The sequence below is a fragment of the Giraffa tippelskirchi genome, chromosome 1 (genome assembly GCF_054371585.1).
Source record: "Giraffa tippelskirchi isolate mGirTip1 chromosome 1, T2T-mGirTip1v1.2.pri, whole genome shotgun sequence".
Taxonomy (NCBI): domain Eukaryota; kingdom Metazoa; phylum Chordata; class Mammalia; order Artiodactyla; family Giraffidae; genus Giraffa; species Giraffa tippelskirchi.
Genome location: NC_137275.1, coordinates 181,691,690 through 181,713,370, shown reverse-complemented (window position 1 = coordinate 181,713,370; position 21,681 = coordinate 181,691,690). Strand labels below are relative to the sequence as shown.

General features: G+C 38.3%; 1 protein-coding gene and 1 long non-coding RNA gene across 9 annotated transcripts in view; one reads left to right on the top strand and one right to left on the bottom strand.

Annotated features, from left to right (window-relative positions):
* LOC145514407 (uncharacterized) overlaps positions 1-8,226 on the top strand; it is a 57,161-nt gene extending 48,935 nt beyond the window's left edge. The window contains exons 2-4 of one of the 2 annotated variants that reach the window (XR_014060133.1): positions 3,120-3,274; positions 4,325-4,440; positions 7,536-8,226. This is a non-coding gene — a long non-coding RNA (uncharacterized LOC145514407). The remainder of the gene's footprint in view (positions 1-3,119; positions 3,275-4,324; positions 4,441-7,535) is intronic. The other variant, XR_014060135.1, reaches the window with a different exon arrangement.
* The window catches only part of TGFBR1 (transforming growth factor beta receptor 1), a 72,249-nt gene that overhangs the window by 23,655 nt on the left and 26,913 nt on the right, over positions 1-21,681 (bottom strand). For 2 of the 7 annotated variants that reach the window (XM_081512083.1, XM_081512092.1), the window contains exons 2-5: positions 16,728-16,973; positions 13,471-13,713; positions 8,250-8,480; positions 2,711-2,878 (exon numbers count right to left, since the gene is read on the bottom strand). In XM_081512083.1, the coding sequence (XP_081368209.1) occupies positions 2,711-2,878; positions 8,250-8,480; positions 13,471-13,713; positions 16,728-16,973 (888 nt within the window). Of the gene's footprint in view, positions 1-2,710; positions 2,879-8,249; positions 8,481-13,470; positions 13,743-16,696; positions 16,974-21,681 lie in introns of all 7 variants that reach the window. The other 5 variants (XM_081512101.1, XM_081512108.1, XM_081512131.1 and 2 more) reach the window with 4 other exon arrangements.

Below are 21,681 nucleotides of genomic sequence, written 5' to 3'. Positions count from 1 at the left end.
ATGGTTGCTTAAAGGGTAATACTAATCACAAATCTCACCTTTAGGTCCCCCCATCCCAGTGTCAAAAGCATTTCACCCCCATCACTGTGATACCTGGGCCCTTACTAAACCACCTTACATGAATCAGTGCACAAAAAGTTGATGAAATTACATTTCAAAGAAAACAGATGATGTTCACAAAATATAAGTCTAACACTCAAAAACCAGGGGGTTAAAGATACTAGTTTGTTGATAGCCTATGAATCTTTTTTATAGGACTCCTAGGTACTAATATTCCAATCCAAGAGCCAAAAATCTAGATCACCTCTTTTGCCTATTAACTGGAATATAGTCATTAAATGTGTAATGCCTTTAATACTAACTACTAGAAAAAGTGCTATTAAAAAATACAGTGTGTAAAACTTGGAACCCTTAGAGGCTGCTGGTGGGAATGTACAATAGTACAGGCCCTTTGGGGAAAAAAAGTATGGCAAGTTTCACAAATCATTAGTTACTGTCTGATCCAGTAACTTCACCTCCAGGCATATACCCAAGATAATGGAAACGTATCCACACTAAAACTTGTACATCAATGTTCATAGCAGCATTATTCAGAATAGCCCAGAGTGGAAACAAATGTCCATCACTGATGAATGTATACCCAAAATGTGGTAAATCCATATAATGAAATATTGCTTGGATGTAAAAGGGAATGAATTTCTGATAATGCTGCAACATGGATAAACCTTGAAACTATACTAAGAGAAAGCAGTTAGTCATAAAAGACACCTATTGTATGATTCCATATGCTATGTCCAGAATAAGCAAATCTATAGATGGTCACAGAGAGTCAGACACGACTTAGTGACTGAACAATAGATGGAAAGTAAATTAGAGGTTGCCTAGGGCTAGAGAGTTTAGAGGGAAATGGGGAGTGACTGCTAAGAACTACAGGGCTCTTTTGAGGTGATGAAAATGTTCTTAACATGTGGTGATAACTACACAAAACTGATTATACTAAAAACCACTGATTTGTACACCAAATGGGTAAATTGTATAGTATGTGAATTACAGCTCACTTTGTTGTTGTTCAGTCACCAAGTCATGTCTGACTCTTTGTGACCCTGTGGACTGGAGCAGGCCAGGCTCCCTGTTCACTATCTCCTGGAGTTTGCTCAAACTCATGTCCATTGAGTTGGTGATGCTATCTAACCATCTCATCCTCTGCCACCCCCTTTTCCTTTTGCCTTCAATCTTTCCCAGCATCAGGGTCTTTTGCAATGAGTTGGCTCTTTGCACCAGGTGGCCCAAGTATTGGAGCTTCAGCATCAGTCCTTCCACTGAATATTCTGGGTTTTCTTTTAGGACTGACTGGTTTGATCTCCTTGCAGTCCTTGGGATTCTCAAGAGTCTTCTCCAGCACCACAGATCGAAACCATCAATTCTTTGGCGCTCAGCCTTCTTTATGGTCCAGCTCTCATATTCATACATATTCATACATGACTACTGGAAAACCACAGCTTTGACTACACTGACCTCTCTCAGCAATGTGATGTCTCTGCTTTTTAATATGCTATCTAGGTCTGTCCTAGCTTTCCTTCCAAGGAGCAAGTGTCTTAATTTCATGGCTGCAGTCACCATCCACAGTGATTTTGGAGCCCAAGAAAAGAAAATCTATCACTGCTTTCACTTTTTCCCTTTCTGTTTGTGATGAAGTGATGTGACTGGATGCCATGATCTTCATTTTTTCAATGTTGAGTTTTAAGCCAGCTTTTTCAGTCTCCTCTTTCACCTTCATCAAGAGGCTCTTCAGTTACTCTTCACTTTCTGTCATTACCATCATTCTGAGGTTGTTGATATTTCTTCTAGCAGTCTTGATGCCATCTTGTGATTCACCCAGCCTGGTATTTCACCTGATGTACTCTGCATATAAATTAAATAAGCAGGGTGACGATATACAGCCTTGCTGTACTCCTTTCCCAATTTTGAACCTGTTGTTTTTGAAGTCTATTTTGTTTCATGTCCAGTTCTAACTGTTGCTTCTTGACCCGCGTACAGGTTTCTAGGGAGATAGGTAAGATGGTCTGGTATTCCCATCTCTTTCAGAATTTTCCAGTTTATTGTATGTGACATAGTATGTGAATTTATAACTCAATAAAGCTATTGCAATCAACAGTGATTTTGCAGAGATGGGGCTGGCTGAGCTAGTAAAACAGCATGTGTGATGTATATAGTAAAGCTGGTAATGGGGTTAGCAAGTGGATAATCATCAGGTAGCAAATGGATAATCATTCGAGCAGAGACTACACTGGCATCTGATATCTTATATAGCACAATACTAACTCATGCAATCACCTTATCCTAGGTTCAAACACAATTATCAGATGGTCAGATAACATTTATGTAGCATGTTGGATGTTTACAGAGCATTTTCACATTTCATTTGGTACTATACATAAATTCCAAAATCAAGATCCTCAAAAATCACAAGACTAAACACTACTTTTAAGAACTTATGAAAATACCAGTATTGTTATAATGACTAGAGAATCTCTAATCAAATTCCTAGATTCCTAACTCTGTGTTAGATTTTCAACAGAAAGTTAAAATATTCTCGTATAAAAACTCATTTTAAACATTTCCACTTCAGCTGACTTCTTGCAAAAATTTTCTAATAGATGTTAGACCCATGGGAATTTAAAGCTTAAATAACAGGACTGCTTTGAGTTACCTTGGGTACCAACTATCTCCATGTGAAGATGGGCAAGTCCACTTGCTGTGGACAGAGCAAGTTTTATCATTCCTTCCACAGTAACTGTGTATCTGTTCAAATAATCAAAAAGGGATCCGTGCTCATGATAATCTGACACCAACCAGAGCTGAGTCCATGTGCCATTGTCTGCCAAGTAGAAAAACAATATTTCAGTTAGGCTATAGATATATAGGCCTATAGCTATATAGATAGGCTAATCATAAATGTATGATTTATCTATTCAAACATTATCACTTTTTACTCTCAGTCCTGAATCACACAACTGCAACACATTGGTACCTTATACTTGTATAGATTTCTTTCATATTTTCTTGTTTTTCTTCATATATTTTCAGTTTTCTTATATGTGTATGTTTATATCCTTTAGGTTCTTAAATTAGGTCCCCTATTCTTGAGATTGAGGCAAAGACAACTAGTCCATTCAAGAGACAAAGAATCATAGTGTAAAGACAGTGATCTCAAGTCCGCACAAACAGTAGCAGGGATGGAACTCTTTAATACACAGAAGGATGCCTGGTCCAGGTGAGGTGCTCAGTGACTGTGGGAGGGAAACAAGGGACGAGGAAGAAGAGAAATACCTGGAACCTACTACGCCCACAGTGGGAATAGAATACTAGGGGACAAACCGAACGTGACCTTAAATGAGAAATGCAAGCTTTAATGACAAACTGTGTATACAGTTCAACAAGAAGCCAAGTAAGATTATTACAATTCCAAGGTTTCCAGCTTAGAAAACTATAAAAACAGTAGTATCACTGACACATGGGGAAGCTGAGATAGGAACTAAAAATGTCAGAAGGGGAAAAGGCTGGGACTGAATTTAATTCGACACAAGGCAGTTTTGAACCTCACCAGCTAGGAATGTGCCTTTTTCCAAAAGTTCAATTAACTGTAAACCAAGATGTGAAATGAAAATGTATTTTCCCTCGGGAACCATGGTAAAGGTTCTGGCTGGGCTTCTAGGCTAGGCTGGTCCACAAAAGTCCATTTAACCTAGAAGTAGCTGGAGAACCATATATTTCACAAAATCATGATAGCAAAACAGTATTACAACAATACTAGGAGGCAGGGCATTGCAGTAAAAGATGCTTTATTTGGAGTCATCCTGACCTGGGTTGGAATCCAGGGCCTGGCTGTTACTGACTATGTGACCTTAGACTGGTTAAGAAACTTCTTAACCAATGAGTCTTTTGTTTCCTCTTTTACACTACAGGAATACCTTAACTTTTCAAGACCACTAAGAAGATTTTAAAAATAGGATAATAGGTTTTTAAAAAGTATTTAGCGTGGCACACAAGAACTAAAATGTGCTATTTCCTTTCCTGTTAGTTGTAAAACAAAAGAAACTCAAAGTGACATAAAACACTTTATTTTGAAGGTTATTACTTGAAAGAAAGCAACTCTGATTAGAAGAGATTAAGGAATGAAATGTTTTCAGAAGATGCTGGAGGAGATTACTGAGTATTTTCAAAAGGATTTAGATATTCATGGTACTAATTATTTATAAATTCATTCATAAACTTTATAAACTGATTCTATTCAAACTTGTACCTTTCCTTTTCCTTGATACAGGTATATCACTAAGTACATCTGCATGATTATTAACCATAGCTGACTTCTGGAAGATTCACAAATACAAGAAATAAATTAGGAACACAGTAAGATGGAAGACTGGGAGATTTTCTGAGGTAATTGACAGGAGGTGGAAAGATATACTAGAGGTTATGCCCACATAAAGGGTTGTCTGAGTTGGAATTAACAAAATTAGTAGGAGGAACATAAAGGAAAAAGGAATAGGGGGCTGGAGGTGGAGGGGTGGGAGGGGCGGGCCTAGGTTCTAGGCAGAGTCCACTGACCTCTGACAGAGAAGAAAGGAGAATAAGGGAGAACCAGCAGGGTCGCCAATTCCCACGGTGACCACTAGGTGACAGCACCAGCTTGGCTGCTGCTTGAGCAAGAGAAGCATTCAGGGCACAGTAGCAGGAGCGTTTTTTGTCAGTCAGCACGTTAACAACTTGGAACAAGCCTAAAATATGCTGGGCCTGGTAAGAGCCTCAAACTGCAGTTTTTAAAGTCACTGCCACCACTGAATTTGAAACCAAAAATGTGGGTGAGTTGAGAGAGAAATTATTACTGTTTGTAGAATTAAAGCCTTCATATGAGTTAAGAAGAGTTGCAGAAAACAAAACCACCTATTAAGAAATAAACTCACCCAATCAATCAGAAAGTGGGAAAAAGACCTAAACAGACATTTCTCCAAAGAAGACATACAGATGGCTAACAAACACGTGAAAAGATGCTCAACATCGCTCATTATTAGAGAAATGCAAATCAAAACTACAATGAGGTATCACCTCACACCAGTCAGAATGGCCATCATCAAAAAGTCTACAAACAATAAATGCTGGAGAGGGTGTGGAGAAAAGGGAATGCTCTTGCACTGTTGGTGGGAATGTAAATTGATACAGCCACTATGGAAGACGGTATGGAAATTCCTTAAAAAACTAGGAATAAAACATGACCCAGCAATCACACTCCTAGGCATATACCCTGAGGAAACCAAAACTGAAAAAGATATATCTATCCCATTGTTCACTGCAGCACTATTTACAATAGCTAGAACATGGAAGCAACCTAGATGTCCATCAACAGATGAATGGATAAAGAAGCTGTGGTACGTACACACAACGGAGTATTACTCAGCCATAAAAAGGAATGCATTTGAGTCAGTTCTGATGAGGTGGATGAACCTAGAACCTATTATACAGAGTGAAGTGAGTCAGAGAAAAGATAAATAGCCTATTCTAACGCATATATACAGAATCTATAAAAATGGTACTGAAGAATTTATTTACAGGGCAACAATGAAGAAACAGACATAGAGAATAGACATATGGACATGGGGAGAGGGAAAGAGTAACATGGAAACTTACATTACCATATGTAAAATAGATAGCCAACGGGAATTTGCTGTATGGCTCAGGAAACGCAAATGGCTCTATCAATCTAGAGGGGTGAGATGGGGAGGGAGGTTCAAAAGGGAGGGGATATATGTATACCTGTGACTGATTCATGTTGAGGCTTGACAGAAAACAAAATTCTGTAAAGCAATTATCCTTCAATAAAAAAAAAAAACACTCCATAGTCACAGAATATATTAATAATAAAGACTGTTTTAAAGCACTGGGGAAGAAGCAAAATGGTGTCTACAAGAGAAGAAAATGAAAACTAAGGACTTGGTCAGACTATGAGTACTGGTTTTGTTTGTTTTGTTTTTAAATTAAATAATACCAAATTGGTATAACACCAAATTGGTAGTATCTACTGATAACAGCTGCTTATATCCATCATCACCCCTAGGTCACAAAAAGTAGATAATCACATATATATGCCTCCTGATGAGGTGCAATAGAAAGAATACAATATGTAGAAAGTATATAATATTTTCAGTCAGAAAACCAATAATTCAGTTTCTAATTTTAACTACCAGTTTTCAAATTATACAAGGAGCAAGTTCAGAGATACTGTACGAATTCAATTAGGAAATCTAGAATATGATAAACTCTATAGGACAAACAATCCAGTTTCCCTAACAAATAAACTGCAAGAAGGAAAAAGAAAAAGACAAATGGGAACCCTAGTGTTTTTAAAGGATTTAAGATAAATATCAACCAAATGCAATGGATCCTAAAGTGAATAACCAATAAGTAGACAATTGGAGAAATATGAAACTAACTAGATATTCGATGGCATCTTTTAAATTGACAATGGTAGTATGGTTATGTTTCATAAAAAAAGACTCCCTATAATCTAAAGATGCAAACTGAAATTTTCATAGTGAAAAGATGTATTGCTGGGATTAGCTTCAAATATTTAAAAGGGGCAGAGTAGATAGAATCAGAACTCAAATATGATTTGCAATGAGCTGATAATTTTTGAAGCTGGGTAATAGGAATCCACTATCCTATTCTCTACTTTTCTATATACTGGAAATTTTCTATAAATAAAAGTTTAAAAAAAACAAGTAATGTTCGTTGTAAATAAATTTGAAAATACAGAGAAACAACAAGAAAAATCAAAATCACCCATGAACACCAACTAAGACTAAACACTATTAACATTTTGAAGAAATAAATATTGTTGAAAATGGGAAGGGAGAAGAGTAAAAAGATGACTATGATTATGACCTTTAAAAAAGAATGAAAACATTTTTCTAAAAAAACAAATAGCAATGATGGGAAATACATTTGATTCAAAGCAAGTATGATGCGAGTTGAGTTTAATACAAGTCTCTGACAAAAGCTATAAAGGTAGGGATTGTGGGCACTGCTATAATAACTGAAGCCAAAAAAGTAAGTACAGTCTGAAGTGACTTTTCAGTCACCACTCATCCTGACTGTCTACTCACATGGCTTCCTCACTCGCTTCAGCATCTGATCTGACCCCTGGCCTCAATCACCTGTGTACCACAGGCAAGAAAGCGTTCATCCACATGGTTACCAAGGTATAGGTGGTTTTAGAGAAACCATTTCTCTAAGTGAGTTTACTTCAAAGACTAATCTATTTAGCCCCAGAAATTTAAACACAGAATACACTTGAGATGTTATTTTTATTCTCCCTATAAATAAGCTCATTAGGAAATACTAGGATGCCCTAATGGTCAGGAAGAGATTAAAAGGAAACATATCTGAGCTCTAGTCTATCTCAACTAGAGCTTATGAATTTTTTTTCTCTGTTATGACTATATTCAATATCTAACTAGTCAAGGCTCTGGTTTTTCCAGTGGTCATGTATGGATGTGAGAGTTGGATGGTGAAGAAAGCTGAGCGCTGCAGAATTGATGGTTTTGAACTGTGGTGTTGGAGAAGACTCTTGAGAGTCCCTTGGACTGCAAGGAGATCCAACCAGTCCATCCTAAAGGAGATCAGTCCTGGGTGTTCATTGGAAGGACTGATGTTGAAGCTGAAGCTCCAGTACTTTGGCCACCTCATGCAGAGTTGACTCATTGGAAAAGACCCTGATGCTGGGAAGGATTGGGGGCAGGAGGAGAAGAGGACGACAGAGGATGAGATGGTTGGATGGCATCACCGACTCGATGGACATGGGTTTGGGTAGACTCCGGGAGTTGGTGATGGACAGGGAGGCCTGGTGTGCTGCGATTCATGGGGTTGCAAAGAGTCAGACACAACTGAGCGACTGAAATGAACTGAACTGAACTTCCCAGAACCAAACTAACAAAAGCATACAGTTTCATTTTTTGTTTTTTTAAATAGTTCTTTATGAAGTAATGAGAGGTTTAGGAACATGTCAAGAATCAAGAAAATCCTTTTTAGAAGTTCCTGTTTCTAAAGGCTTCTAATACATTGTTTTACTTAATAGGTCTAATCAATGACAAACATCCATTTCTCATCAAATATGACAGTGTTTAATAGTCTTACTTGTAGAAGGAATTAAAATATATTTTGTTACACTCAGAGGAGAAGCAAGTGTCACTGACCTTTATTGTCTGCTGCTATAAATCCCAAGATGTTTTCATGACGTAACATGACAGTCTGATAAATCTCTGCCTCACGGAACCATGAACGTTCTTCTCTAGAGGAGAATATTTTAACAGCAACTTCTTCTCCTCTCCATTTTCCTCGCCAGACTTCTCCAAAACGACCTTTGCCAATACTTTCTTGTAACACAATAGTTCTCGCAATTGTTCTCTGAACAAGCAATGGTAAACCTAAGGATAAAAATAAATAGTATTCAGTACAAAATATCAGTATGTGTTTCTAAACCAGGATAGGTGTTAAAGAATGACCCAGAAAGGTTTAGTAACTTAAAATCTCACTGAGGAAATACAGAGTAAATTTGCGAAATCAGTAATTTATAATAAAAAGGAAACTAATAAAAGGATCCAGAAACTCCTGCCTAACAGTCAAGGTAGGCTTTAAAAGATAAGCTGAATTTAGATTGTGGTTTACAGAAAGGATAGGACTAAAGAAGAGAAGGTAAGGTGTTTAGGTAGGAGGAATATACAAGCAAAAGTAGAAGGAAAGAAATGGATGATACATGTTTAGGGAACCAGCTTAGATAAGCAGAACGGGGATGTGTGTAGTAAAACAGTAGAAGAACAGGGAAGCTGCGTCAGAATGTGAGGAGTACTGAACGCCAAGCTCAAGAGACCAGTGAAGAGCTACAGGGGAAAAAGGAACTGGTAAACATTTCTGAAAAGGGGCCATGAATGGGAAGAAATGATTTAAAAATCTTACCTCAGAAAGATGAGTCTGGTAAGTTTTAAGAATGGGAGGAAAAAAGTATGTAAACACCAGAAACAAGAGAAGTGAATTCTGGCCTAACTTTAAAAATGATCACAGAAACCATCTCAACACAAGCAATTTACTAATTTATGTGCTAGGAACTGGCTCCCCACACAACACTAACAATATCTGAAAGAATGATGCCAAGTAACTTACCTTGGTGATGAGATGTTGGCAGTTTTCTCACCAAATGAACTTGCTTGATTATAACTATACAGGGTTTTCAATATTTTACCACACTTCATTTATATAAAAGTATTTAACTACCTATAAAATTTAAGTAACACTGTATTTTTGACTATTCTAATTCACTTAATATCTCATGGACTAAGAACTGTCACCTTAAATTATACTGGCACTGACAATTAAAATATCAGTGTACATCATGTTCTACACTGTTTATATAGTCTAATGTGCATAAATTTGTGTCACATGTAATCTACATTGAGTTGCCTACTAGATCAAATTAACCCAATGGAGGTAAATGAAATTATCTGCTCTCTTTGGTTTCTAGTGTGAAATACTCATAAATACAAACATTAAATCTTTGTCTCTTTTCATCTAAAGCTTCTCAAATAGGTCTTTCCTTTCCCTTGCTCTATCCATCCACCCCTCACTTCCTACAAAGCAGTCAGCAGTCTCATTGTAAACAATTGTTTTTACAATGAGACTGCTGGTTAAAAATAAACCTGTAGAAATTAAATGAAGGCGGTCATTTGTATGGTGAATAACCAATTCCTAATTATGTTGTTTACAGTAGACACTAACATACTGACAGTACATACAGTAGACACTAAAGCCTTTGAACAGGGCCATACCATTTCAGGGACTTTACTGGTGGTCCAGCAGTTAAGAATCCGCCTGCCAATGCAGGGGACACAAGTTTGATCCCCTGGTCCAGGAAGATTCCACATGCTGCTGGGCAGCTAGGCCCATGAGCCACAACGACTGAAGCCCGTGCACCTAGAGCCTGTGCTTGCAACAAGAAATGCCACTGCGGTGAAGAGTAGCGCCACTAGCTGCAACTAGAGAAAACCGGCTTGCAGCAGTGAAGATCCAGTGCAGCCATAATTAAATGTGCTGTGCTTAGTCGCTCAGTCGTGTCTGACTCTTTGAGACTGCATGGACTGTAGCCCGCATGGAATGTAGCTCCTCTGTCCATGGAGATTCTCCAGGCAAGAATACTGGAGTGCGTTGCCATGCCCTCCTCCAGGCAATCTTCCCGACCTAGGGATCAAACCCAGGTTTCCCGCATTGCAGGCAGATTCTTTACCGTCTGAGCCACCACGGTTTTATTTATTTATATATTAATAAATCAATATTAAAAACACAGAGGAAAAAAAGGTTCCTTTCAGGATGCTGATCTTGAAGTTAGAACCACAAGGAATAAAAAAGAAAGGGGAATAGCAAATGGGAAGTCTGGAAACGCCTGACACGTTCAAGACTCGTGTAAATGGTACAGTCAAGAAAGGCTAAGAGGACAAGGAAAAGTCTGTCTTCCCCTTCACCAATGACAGATGCAGGACTAGAATTCAAAGTCAAGCGTGAAAGTCCCTGGCTTATGTCCGACTCTTTGTGACCCCATGGACTATACAGTCCATGGAATTCTCTAGGCCAGAATACTGGAGTGGGTAGCCTTTTCCTTCTCCAGGGGATCTTTCCAACCCATGGATTGAACCGGGATCTCCTGCATTGCAGGCGGATTCTTTACCAACTGAGCTATCAGGGAAAGTCAAGATTTATCGTATTTTCTGTATTTGGTTATCACAACCCACATGAGTATCTGAGCATAAAAAAAAAAAAAGTTAACAGTTTTCTTGTAAAGACAAAAATAAACAGGCCTAGTTAGATCTCAATGTTCTCTGCTTTACTTCTGTACCTTTTAGAACTGCTTGAGAGGAAGCTACAATAGGGAAAAATGCATGGTCCAAGCACCTTCACATGCAGTGAACAATGGAAATAAGACCAGAACAATAGGCATACACTAAAGAGATCATAAGCATGAACAAGACATAATAAACACTGGGCTAAGAGACTCACATTCTCAAAATCTGACATACCCATGTGCATGTCCACACACACTTCTCAGTCTAATGACTGCGTAAATAGAGGCATATGCTTCAAAGCAGGCATATGCACCACCTGCGATTCCGATTCATGCAACAGGGATCAGGTCAGCTTTCAGTTTAGAGGTGGGTACCAGACCCAGCTCTCCACTGTCTCCTGCAGTTCCTAAGTTAAAAAGTACAGTCTTTGAAAGAGATAGGGCCCCTCCTCAAATATGGTACTGAGTAATAAACATTTGAATTCATAACATAAAATGTTGTTTTACCTTTTCCTCAATGACTGAAAGAACTAAAAAGGGTATTATTCATAGACATTTGACTTACTCAGAGGCATGAGTTCCATTCATGAAGTGGCATTCAGGCTTTATAATAAATAGGAGGAAAAGCACTTTCTGCTATCATTCAACAGAAGATAGCTTCTGTCTGGATAAATCTGGAAGCCATTCAGCACAGAATATAAACTATGACAGGGAAAGAGGCCTTAAACTAAGTTTTTTTGTAAAATGCAGCAAATTCATAATTGTATGTCAGATTTTTTTTTCCCCAAATACCCTTTCAATAAGAGTAGCACTTGTCATTTGGATGTAACTTTACAATCTACCAAGCGCTTACGTGCTTTCACGCAAACATATTGTTTCATTTGAATCTTACAACAAATTCAATGATGTACACAAGGCAGGATTCATTATTTTCATTTTAAAGATGAAATAACTCCAGCATGAGACATCAGCTAACTGCCCAAAGCCACAGAGCTGGCAAACAATGCAGACAAGTTTTTACATGGTAAAAGGAGGCATAAAAAGGAGAGAAGCTTTCAGACAATGGAGCTAGGTCACTGACAGATCTAGAAATATAGATAAAATGGAAAAAGAACCATTCCATTCTTTACTTCATATCTGTATCTTAAAAGGTAAATATATTCTTATTTAGAAATCAGCTGCCATCTAGATAGCAATTTCTTTTAATCCTTTAGGAAGATAGAGGGCAGATACATAACACTGCCAGGTGGCATGAGCTGCTTTGATTTCCTTGGGTTTAAGTTTGGTCACAAGAGAGCAGGTCCAAGGGATTAATTCCAAATAAAGCCACCCTAATTTTCCGTGACTTTGGTCCTTGCTTTAGATATTTTTTTGTTCCAGGATAACTCCTGGAATGAGCCAGATATTCTTTGAGAACCCTTTAACTCAGAATCAAAGGAGAACCCCAGGGAAGCCATAAAATAATCTCTCGCCACTCCTCCACCGTTTCTGCCCAGAGTGTCACATCTTCAGAACTAAGGCTGCTCCTTCTAATCCAACTTGGAATTGCCTCCCTCCTCTTAGGAGTCTCAGGAATTCCTACAAGACTGCCTTAAGAGACCTGGGCTCCTTCGTAAGCCTGTATGCATCCTAGTAGTCATGGACAGAACTCATGGAATATTTATGGTCAAATTCTACAGAAGAAAACTTTAGGTCATGAAATCAGTTTCTTCATACTTAAATTAACATATATACATATACATCCCTTAAAATATACCTTCGTTCCCTTGAAATAAAGCATTTTCCATTATGTGAACTTTTCGTGTATCTGTGATTTTATGCTTCAGAGCCATATGCTTCCCCTAGTCACAATTTCTGCTTTAAAGTTCCTTTAATCACTTGATTATATAATTTGTAAAATTTTCATTACAGATATATATTTAAATAATTTGCTTCAGGCAATTGGGTAATCTATTTCTGATCCCACATAAATCAACAAACTGAGAAAAGCAAATATCAAAAGGGCCATGGATCCGTAAAGCTGTATTAAGTAACAAGGTGGTCAGGCATTTTCTTAAGGGAGAAAATGACAAAAAATTCATCACTTTAATAAAAACAACAAGAACTAGGCCTGAGCCAAAGACAGCAATTTCATGTTAAAAAAGCAAATAGCCTTCACAATTTCAAACACACTCCCTGTCATACCTGCTTTCAAATATAAAAATAAAGCTGCTGAACAGTCCTGAAGAGAATGGGTAACTGCAGATTATTTGAACATCTCTGAACTTCAGCCTCAGCTACAGGAGAATAACTGTCCTTATCCTTTTTATCTTACATAGTCATGAGAAGGTGAGAATGCTTTGAAATTTACACAAATGTGAAGGTGACTTACTGATGAAATGTTGACAAGTCAGTCACTTCTAATTCACCCTTCCTAAACTAGCCACAGTCACATATAAACCTAGCTTAAAGACCTATATTAACGTTCAAACCTGGGGTAGTCTTCACATGAGCCCAAATTTTTACAAACTTAACCAACTGGCGTAGCCAACTAATAAATACAGTTGATTTTAAAAAGACATTTTAGGAAAAAGAAACAAATACATTACCTGATCCAGAACCCGATGTTGTCATATCATAAATTAAATCTTTTAACGTTGTACCCTCTGAAATAAAAGGGCGATCTAACGAGGGATCCTCTTCATTTGGCACTCGATGGTGAATGACAGTGCGGTTATGGCAGATATAGACCATCAACATGAGTGAGATACAGACAAAGCAGACTGGTCCAGCAATGACAGCTGCCAGTTCAACAGGACCAAGGCCAGATGATGGCTTTCCTGTAAAAGGGCCTCAAATGAAATAAACAACAACAATAACACTATAGGCGGCATCCACAGTTTTCTAATCCTCCACATTTCCTGCAGTTGGTCACTACCATTAGTCACAGCCTCATTACAGCAGTTCATGGAGCTCAAACCCGTAACAAGTGAAGCGCTTCATCTTCTCCCACTGGTCTCTTTTTATGATCACTAGCTCTGTCAACATCCACTTAGTCTTGAGCCTAAATAACAAGGCCAGGTACTGCAAACATTGTACACCCACTGCCTGCCTCCCATCACTCTCAGATTACTAATAAAAGAACCGATAATCTGGAACAACTCTCATTAAATATTTCTTGAGTCACTGTCTTTTCTTAAAAAGCAGTTTGGCTTATCTTCTTATTCCAAGGCCAGTATATGCTCATAGCAAGAAAAAAAATTAAAAAGTATAAATACAGATGAGCAAAAGTTAAATTTATCTACAGCCTCACAATCCCCCTAAAATTCATCTTTGCATGTTCTGTGTATCTATATATCTCCACCAATTTTTTTTCCATGCAAAAATATACCGTTTTTTAAATAGAGTTTGCACGTGTATACTTTCCAGTTTATTTTAATCACTGAGGCTTATTAATTCAAGATCATTTTTTATAATTTAATTAACAATTTGCATTGCTTCAGAAACACATTAATTATAACTATTTAGGCATTCATTCTGACACTTGCTGGTTCATGGCCCACCACCATTTCCTTCACATCACATCTTTATCATATTGAGATCTTTATTGGACTGATTTCTTATAACAAATCCTATCTTGCAGAAGGAGTACATGAGTGCGTACACACTGAATACTTGATTATCTAAAGTTAGCTGTTGCCTTTACATATGAAAAATCTTGGCTTTTCTAAAGAATTTTGGGTAACTTGGGTAACAAGCAATAAATGATATTTCATTGCCTTCTGGTATTTTTTTAAAAAAGCAAAACAATTTGAACTTTTTCCTTTTATAGGTAACCAGTGTTCACTTGTGCTGAATGTGTACACAGTTTTCCTTTATTCTTGAAAATTGATGAATTTTTCATTATATATATTTGGTTAAGTAATTCTTCATTAATTTTACATAGTATTCTTCTCTCTTCTGTCTGTCCTTTTGCCTTTTTCTGGTTTTACAGTAGGCACACTGGATCACCTAGATCTGTCCTCTATATCTCTTAATTTGCTCACCAACTGTCTTTTTTTCTGAATTGTAACACAATTTCTCAAGCTTGTCTTGCCTTAAGCTTGACTCACACTTGATTATAAAATTATAGTATCCAGTCTGCTGTTCACTTTCAATACTGCATTTTTTAAAATAATTTATCAATTGAGCTTTTCATCTGAAAGCAATCTTTAACAACTGTGAAATGTTCTCATTTCACTGTGAACAACTGAAAACAGACCCTGGACTCTCTGGAAGTTCTTCCCTATCATGTGGTAAGTCTGTTTCATAGGATGACATCTACTCTCATTTACCAGTTCAGTTCACTTCTTTTGAACCATGGAATCTTTCCATTTGGTAAAATCATTTGCTGTCTGATTATCAAGGACCTGGGAATGAGGGATCTGTGTATTTTAGCATTAGAAATAAAGTGAGTTCTTCATAAGGTTTTGTGAGTCTCCATTCTGATATTTCAAGCCATTTCAAACAAGAACAATGGGAAATTCTGCAATTATTATTCTCTTCGTCATATCAGAATTGCAAATAACTATATAAGAGTCAGAAAAATTACAGTCTGACAGAGCTTTGCCACAAGGACCTTCTTTATGCTGAAGATCTGGTTTTACTTTGCTGTTATCACATGAACTAGGTGGAAGACTGCCTGCCTTCCATAACTGGAAGGACTGGCCCTTTTCCTCTGAGCTCCAGCAGTGTTTTCTACTTGAACTAGTATGATGCCTAGACCAACTCTGAGTGGGAACTGAGCACTGGGGTCTGCCTCTCTGAGCACTGAAAGCGGTGCTTCCTAAAGGAGAATTGAGAATCTGCCCCTGTAGCCTAGTCTCACGCCCAGCCTCTCAGCGTAAAGTATTGGTGGGATTCTGCAAGAAGTTCTTTCACCTACTTCTTTTCCTATAGTTAGTCAATTCTTTACTAGACTATTATTATCTGCACTATAAACTGCAGAGTTTCTGACAATTCTGCATGCACGTAGGTGGCTCTTCTTCCATTAATTCTCCTAGCATTAATATAGCTTTTCCTCATTTTTGTATTCCTTTATTATAGTAGGTATTTGGGAAAAGTGACAGGTCATCACATCACATCATGTAGTCGCTCAGTTATGTCTGATTCCTTGTGACCTCATGGTCTGCCAGGTTCCTCTGTCCATGGGATTCTCCAGGCCAGAAGACTGGAGTGGGTTGCCAGTTCCTTCTCAACCCAGGGATTGAACCTGAGAATCCCACACTGCAGGCAGATTCTTTACCATCTGAGCCACCAGGGAGCCCACCAGGGAAAAGTGACAGCAGAGTTAAATACATGAGCTCAGACCAACATCTTTAACCAGAATCTTTAATCTAATCTTAACTGTTTATGAAGTTTTCAAATTTCTGGCTCTCCTAGGACATTTTAAAATGTAAACTACGGTGAAGGACCAAAAACCTAGAAATCATATGTAATAATTTATACATAAAGATCATAAAGCAAGGTGAAATTACAAAGTGAAGGCGTCTGGATTGTTGAGTGTTGCTCTCCATTCCCCATCCATTACTGACTGCTTTCAAAGGCTGGAGCACTATACAAGTAGGGACACTCTCAGGATGTACTGCTGTGGTGGCCTGTATCAGGATTCTCTAAAAGTGCCTACCCTTTTAGGCACAACAGATCTCAGAGAAAGTCTGTCTCAGCACCACCTTCTCAAGCAACACACACCCAGGAGTAAGAATTTTGGCTACTCTTATGTCTCTACTAGTATGGACTAGTTACTTTTTGCCTCTAAATTTGAATAAACTGGGATAGTCTAAGAGCTTTTCTTACAGTATCAAGAAAAAAATCTTATACAACTTACCAACAGTTGGAAGTTCTATTTTATTGCAGTGGTCCTGATTGCAGCAATATGTTGTAGTTACAGACCCAGTTTTTGAAGATGGTGCACATACAAATGGCCTGTCTCGTGGAATTAGGTCAATTTCAGCTATACACATGCTATTATGTATAACTTTGTCTGTGGTCTCTGTCACAGAGACAAAGCAAAGCCCATCTGTGACACAAGTAAAATTGTCTTTTGTACAAAGGTGGCAGAAACACTGTAATGCTGGAAAAAAAAGAAAAAAAGATCCTATCAGAGAAAATTATCAAGCTTAACAATTTTAAATTATCCCATAGTCTATGTACTAATATTGACACATTCCTGATTCTAATTATACAGTTTTTTTTTTTTACACTGTTCAAAAAACAAAGCTCTTTGTTATTCTGAGAAGTTCCAAATTCTATTACAAAGCACATATATGTAGGAGTCAAACATGTTGAAATTTGAACCTAGATTTTTTTCCTAAACCTTTTTGTCTTCCAAGTAGAGATAAACTGTTACATGCAATTTTATCTGTGCAAGGCAAGCATTTGTCCTCCCATTTAAAATGCAGTACACTTAAATTTACAAAGGTTATACTTATTTTATCAGCCCAAAATTAGGGATTCATATATTCCCTCCACTGGGGAGCACAGTGTGAAAATCCTACCTCCTCCTCACTGTAGGTTGGAAATCTCAGGGTAAGCTTATGGTAATAGAGTAATGGAAATAGATTTGTATTGAGCCAGACATTCCCTTCTCTTGTGCAAACTCCAAAAAAGACATGTTTCTTCTAATCAGGATTAGAGTACTTTCTCATAAGCATGGTAACAAGAGATACGTGCTCCAACCACAAAGGCAACTGGCTATAGAAATAACTGGAGAAACACTTGCTCCATGCCCACTTTTATCTATCTGATCTTTATGGCTCAAGTGGAAGAGTAATTCCTTAAGGGACGTCTTCTAATTATAATCAACACCTTCTCACACACACAGAACACTTCACTAAGCTCACCAACAAGGGTAAGTGTTCGCCAAAGCATACATACACTGCTTACAGGAATTATCTTCTCCTTTCCGTCATGAAACTCTAAGGTCTGTAAATCCACATCTAGAACTAAGCTTGGTACACAACATTCAAAAAACTGTGAAATGAATGGGAGATCACTGTGATCTCATGAAAAGCACAGATATGTCCTTGAGTCCAATTACACATTGGTAAAGGAAAAGGAAGTGTCCAGGTTTGCAGAATGGCCATCTGCGATGAGACCAGGGAGGTCTACTGTAACTAGGAAGAGTGGCTAGGCAGACAGGCAGGCCAGAAGAAAACTAGCTACTCTGAACAGCTAATATGGTGTGCAGGAAAGGGTTCATTTAGCTAGTCCAAGCTGCTCAAACCTTGCACATCCTCAAGAAAGGCTTGTCTTCAGGACTGGTCCTTGGCCAGTTCCTGGGAGATGAGCTTTGACACCCTGAAATATTCTCCCTCCTAAGAGTGCTATGTGATTGAGCCTTTGTGACTGAGCCCCTGGACACCAAGGCTCCAGTGAATTTTGCTGGCTGGCAACACTTCCCATGTGCTGCCATCCCTGACTGCTAAGTTATGAGTACACCTATGATGCTGCACTGGGAGAGGACATCTGGAAGCTGGCACTTGCTTTCTCCTGGACTTTGCCCCATGTGCCTTCCCTTTTCCTTCTGATGATTTTAATACATGTCTTTCCATTGTAATAAATAAAAACCATGAGTGTTAACAGCTTTTCTGGGTCCTATGAGTCCTTCTAGTAAATCATCAAGCCTGAGGAAGGTCTTGAGGACCCCGCCTCACTTGTCAAATCCAAACTCAGGGACCATCAGCATCACCTCTAGCAGCTGCTGCTTGGTTGCTGGCTTAATTAAGCATGCTTTTTTATCTTCACAGACCAGCAAAGTTTTAACTTAGTCATTATAAAAATTATTTTCTTTCTCCATAGATAGTTCAGCTCTTTGAATGAAATCCTCCCAAGCATGAAGATAACTCAAGAAAAGTATAAGAAAGATCTAACATTTAAAAACTGTCGAAAGAGACAGTCGTTTATTCATGGTGAGGTTTGGTGGTGATTGTAGTTTCCCTGGGTGTAATTTCCTCAGGAAGGATTCTGAATCAGGAATCCACCGACTGGCTTCAGGGATACATGAATCCCATGAAACTGTAAGCCAAATGTTGTATGTATTTACATTTTCAAAGAGAAGGTTTATAGCTTTCAACAGAACTACAGAGTGATCTATCACCCACAAAAATTTAAAGCCACCACCACAGAAGACTGTCATTCTTCTTCTGAATCCTGTTCACTCGTGATTAGTCATTCAACCAATGTTTTCTAAGCATTTATCAGCTTTATCAGTTACTCTACCAGAAGTTTAGTATACAAAGATTAACAATTCATGGTCATAGCCCTTGAAGAGCTCCAATGATCAGTGAGGGAGAACACTGCAATACAGTGTGGTAATTGCTATATATATAAATACTGTCATGAATAGTCCCCCTGTTCTAATATCTTCATGGCTCCCTTAGAGTATATGAAATAAGACCTAAACAGTGGGTCTAACTTCTACTGTGGGGTTCCAACTTACTGTTTACATTACAAATGCTATCCAGAGTCACACACTTCTCATCATTATGATGTTCATATATTTCATGACCTTGATCTTTACAGATCCTCTCTCTCTGCCTAGTTTAAACCCACCCTCTCATATTTTACGACCCTGTTCAAACAAGATCTTTTCCATGATGTGCTCTAAACCTCTCCTCTACCCATAAGACAACTGGGTGACTCCTTTCAATTTTTTTTTCATAGCTCTCTTTACATACATTTAGGTTAGCACAAATCAGTCTATTTATAGTTTGCTGTTAAAGTGTCTCTCATTAAATTAAGAATGGCCAGGTTTTTAAATTTGTTTTGTTTTCCCATCTTTGAATCCTGAGCTCGTGACAGGCATCAGAAAAACATTTGCTAGGGACTTCCCTATGGTCCAGTGGTTAAGACTCAGTGCTGCCATAGAGGGGGTACAGGTTTGATCCCTGGTCAAGGGACTAAGACTCCACATGCTATTCTACACAGTCAAAAAAAAAAAAATACTCTTTTTTTGCCAAAGAAATGTTTCCCAAACAGGAGGTCACAAATATGTTGGGAGAAGGAGAGTCTAAAATAGTGTACAAAAATTTTTAAAATGTATTTATTTAAAACATACTTTAAGATGAATAATAAATAATCAGTATGGAAAGGCAAAAAGATATGACACTGAAAGATGAATGCCCCAGGCGGTAGCTATCCAGTACACTACTGGGGAAGAATGGAATAATAGCTACAGAAAGAATGAAGAGGCTGAGCCAAAGTGGAAAGGAAACTCGGTTGTGGTTGTATCTGGTGGTGAAAGTAAAGTCTGATGCTGTAAGAACAATACTGCATAGGAACCTGGAAATGTTAGGTCCATGAATTAAGGTAAATTGGACATGGTCAAACAGGAGATGGCAAGAGTGAACATCAACATTTTAGGAATCAGTGAACTAAAATGGACAGGAATGGGCGAATTAAATTCAGATGACCATTATATCTACAACTGTGGGCAAGAAGTCCTTTGGAGTAGCCCTCACAGTCAACAAAGAGAGTCCAAAATGCAGTACTTGGATGCAATCTCAAAAATGACAGAATGATCTCAGTTCGTTTCCAAGGCAAATCATTCAGTATCATAGTAATCCAAGTCTATGCCCTAACTGCTAAGGCTGAAGAAGCTGAAGTTGAACAATTCTATGAAGACCGACAAGACCTCCTAGAACTAACACCAAAAAAAAAGATGTCCTTTTCATCTGGAATGAAAAGTAGGAAGTCAAGTGATACGTGGAATATCAGGCAAGTTTGGCCTTAGAGTACAAAATGAAGCAGGGCAAAGCTAATAGAGTTTTGCCAAGAGAACGCACTGGTCATACATAGCTAACACTCTCTTCCAACAACTCAAGGGACGACTCTACACACGGACATAACCAGGTGGTCAGTAGCAAAATCAGACTGATTATATTCTTCGCAGCTGAAGATGGAGAAGCTCTATACAGTCAGCAAAAACAAGTCCTGGAACTGACTGGCTCAGATCATCAGCTCCTTATTGCTAAATTCAGGCTCAAATTGAAGAAAGTATAGAAAACCACTAGGCCATTCAGGTATGACCTAAATCAAATCCCTTATGGTTATACAGTGGAGGTGATGAATGGATTCAAGGGACTAGATCTGGGAGAGAGAATGCCTGAAGAACTATGGACAGAGGTTCGTAACACTGTACAGAAGGTGGCGACCAAAACCATCCCCAAGAAAAAGAAAATGCAAGAAGACAAAGTGATTGTCTGAGGCCTTACAAATAGCTGTGAAAAGAAGAGAAGCGAAAGGCAAAAGAGAAAGGGAAAGATATACCCAAATGAATGAAGAGTTCCAGAGAACAGCAAGGAAAGATAAGAAAGCCTTCCTAAGTGATCCAGGATTATGCTCAAAATCCTTCAGGCTAGGACTCAGCAGTACGTGAACCGAGAACTTCCAGATGTACAAGCTAGATTTAGAACAGGCAGATGAACCAGAGATCAAATTGCCAACATACGCTGGATCACAGAAAAAGCAAGGGAATCCTCCCTCCAAAAAATCTACTGTTTCATTGACTATGACAAAAACTTTGATTGTGTGGATCACAACAAACTGTGGAATACTCTAATGAGATGGGAATACCAGACCAAATTACCTGCCTCCTGAGAAACCTGTATGCAGGACAAGCAGCAGCAGAACTGGACATGGAACAACAGACTGGTTCAAAATTGGGAAAGGAGTACATCAAGACTGTATATTGTCACCCTGCTTATTTAATTTATATGCAAAGAACACCATGCAAAATGCCAGGCTGGATGAATCATAAGCTGGAATCAAGAATGCCGGGA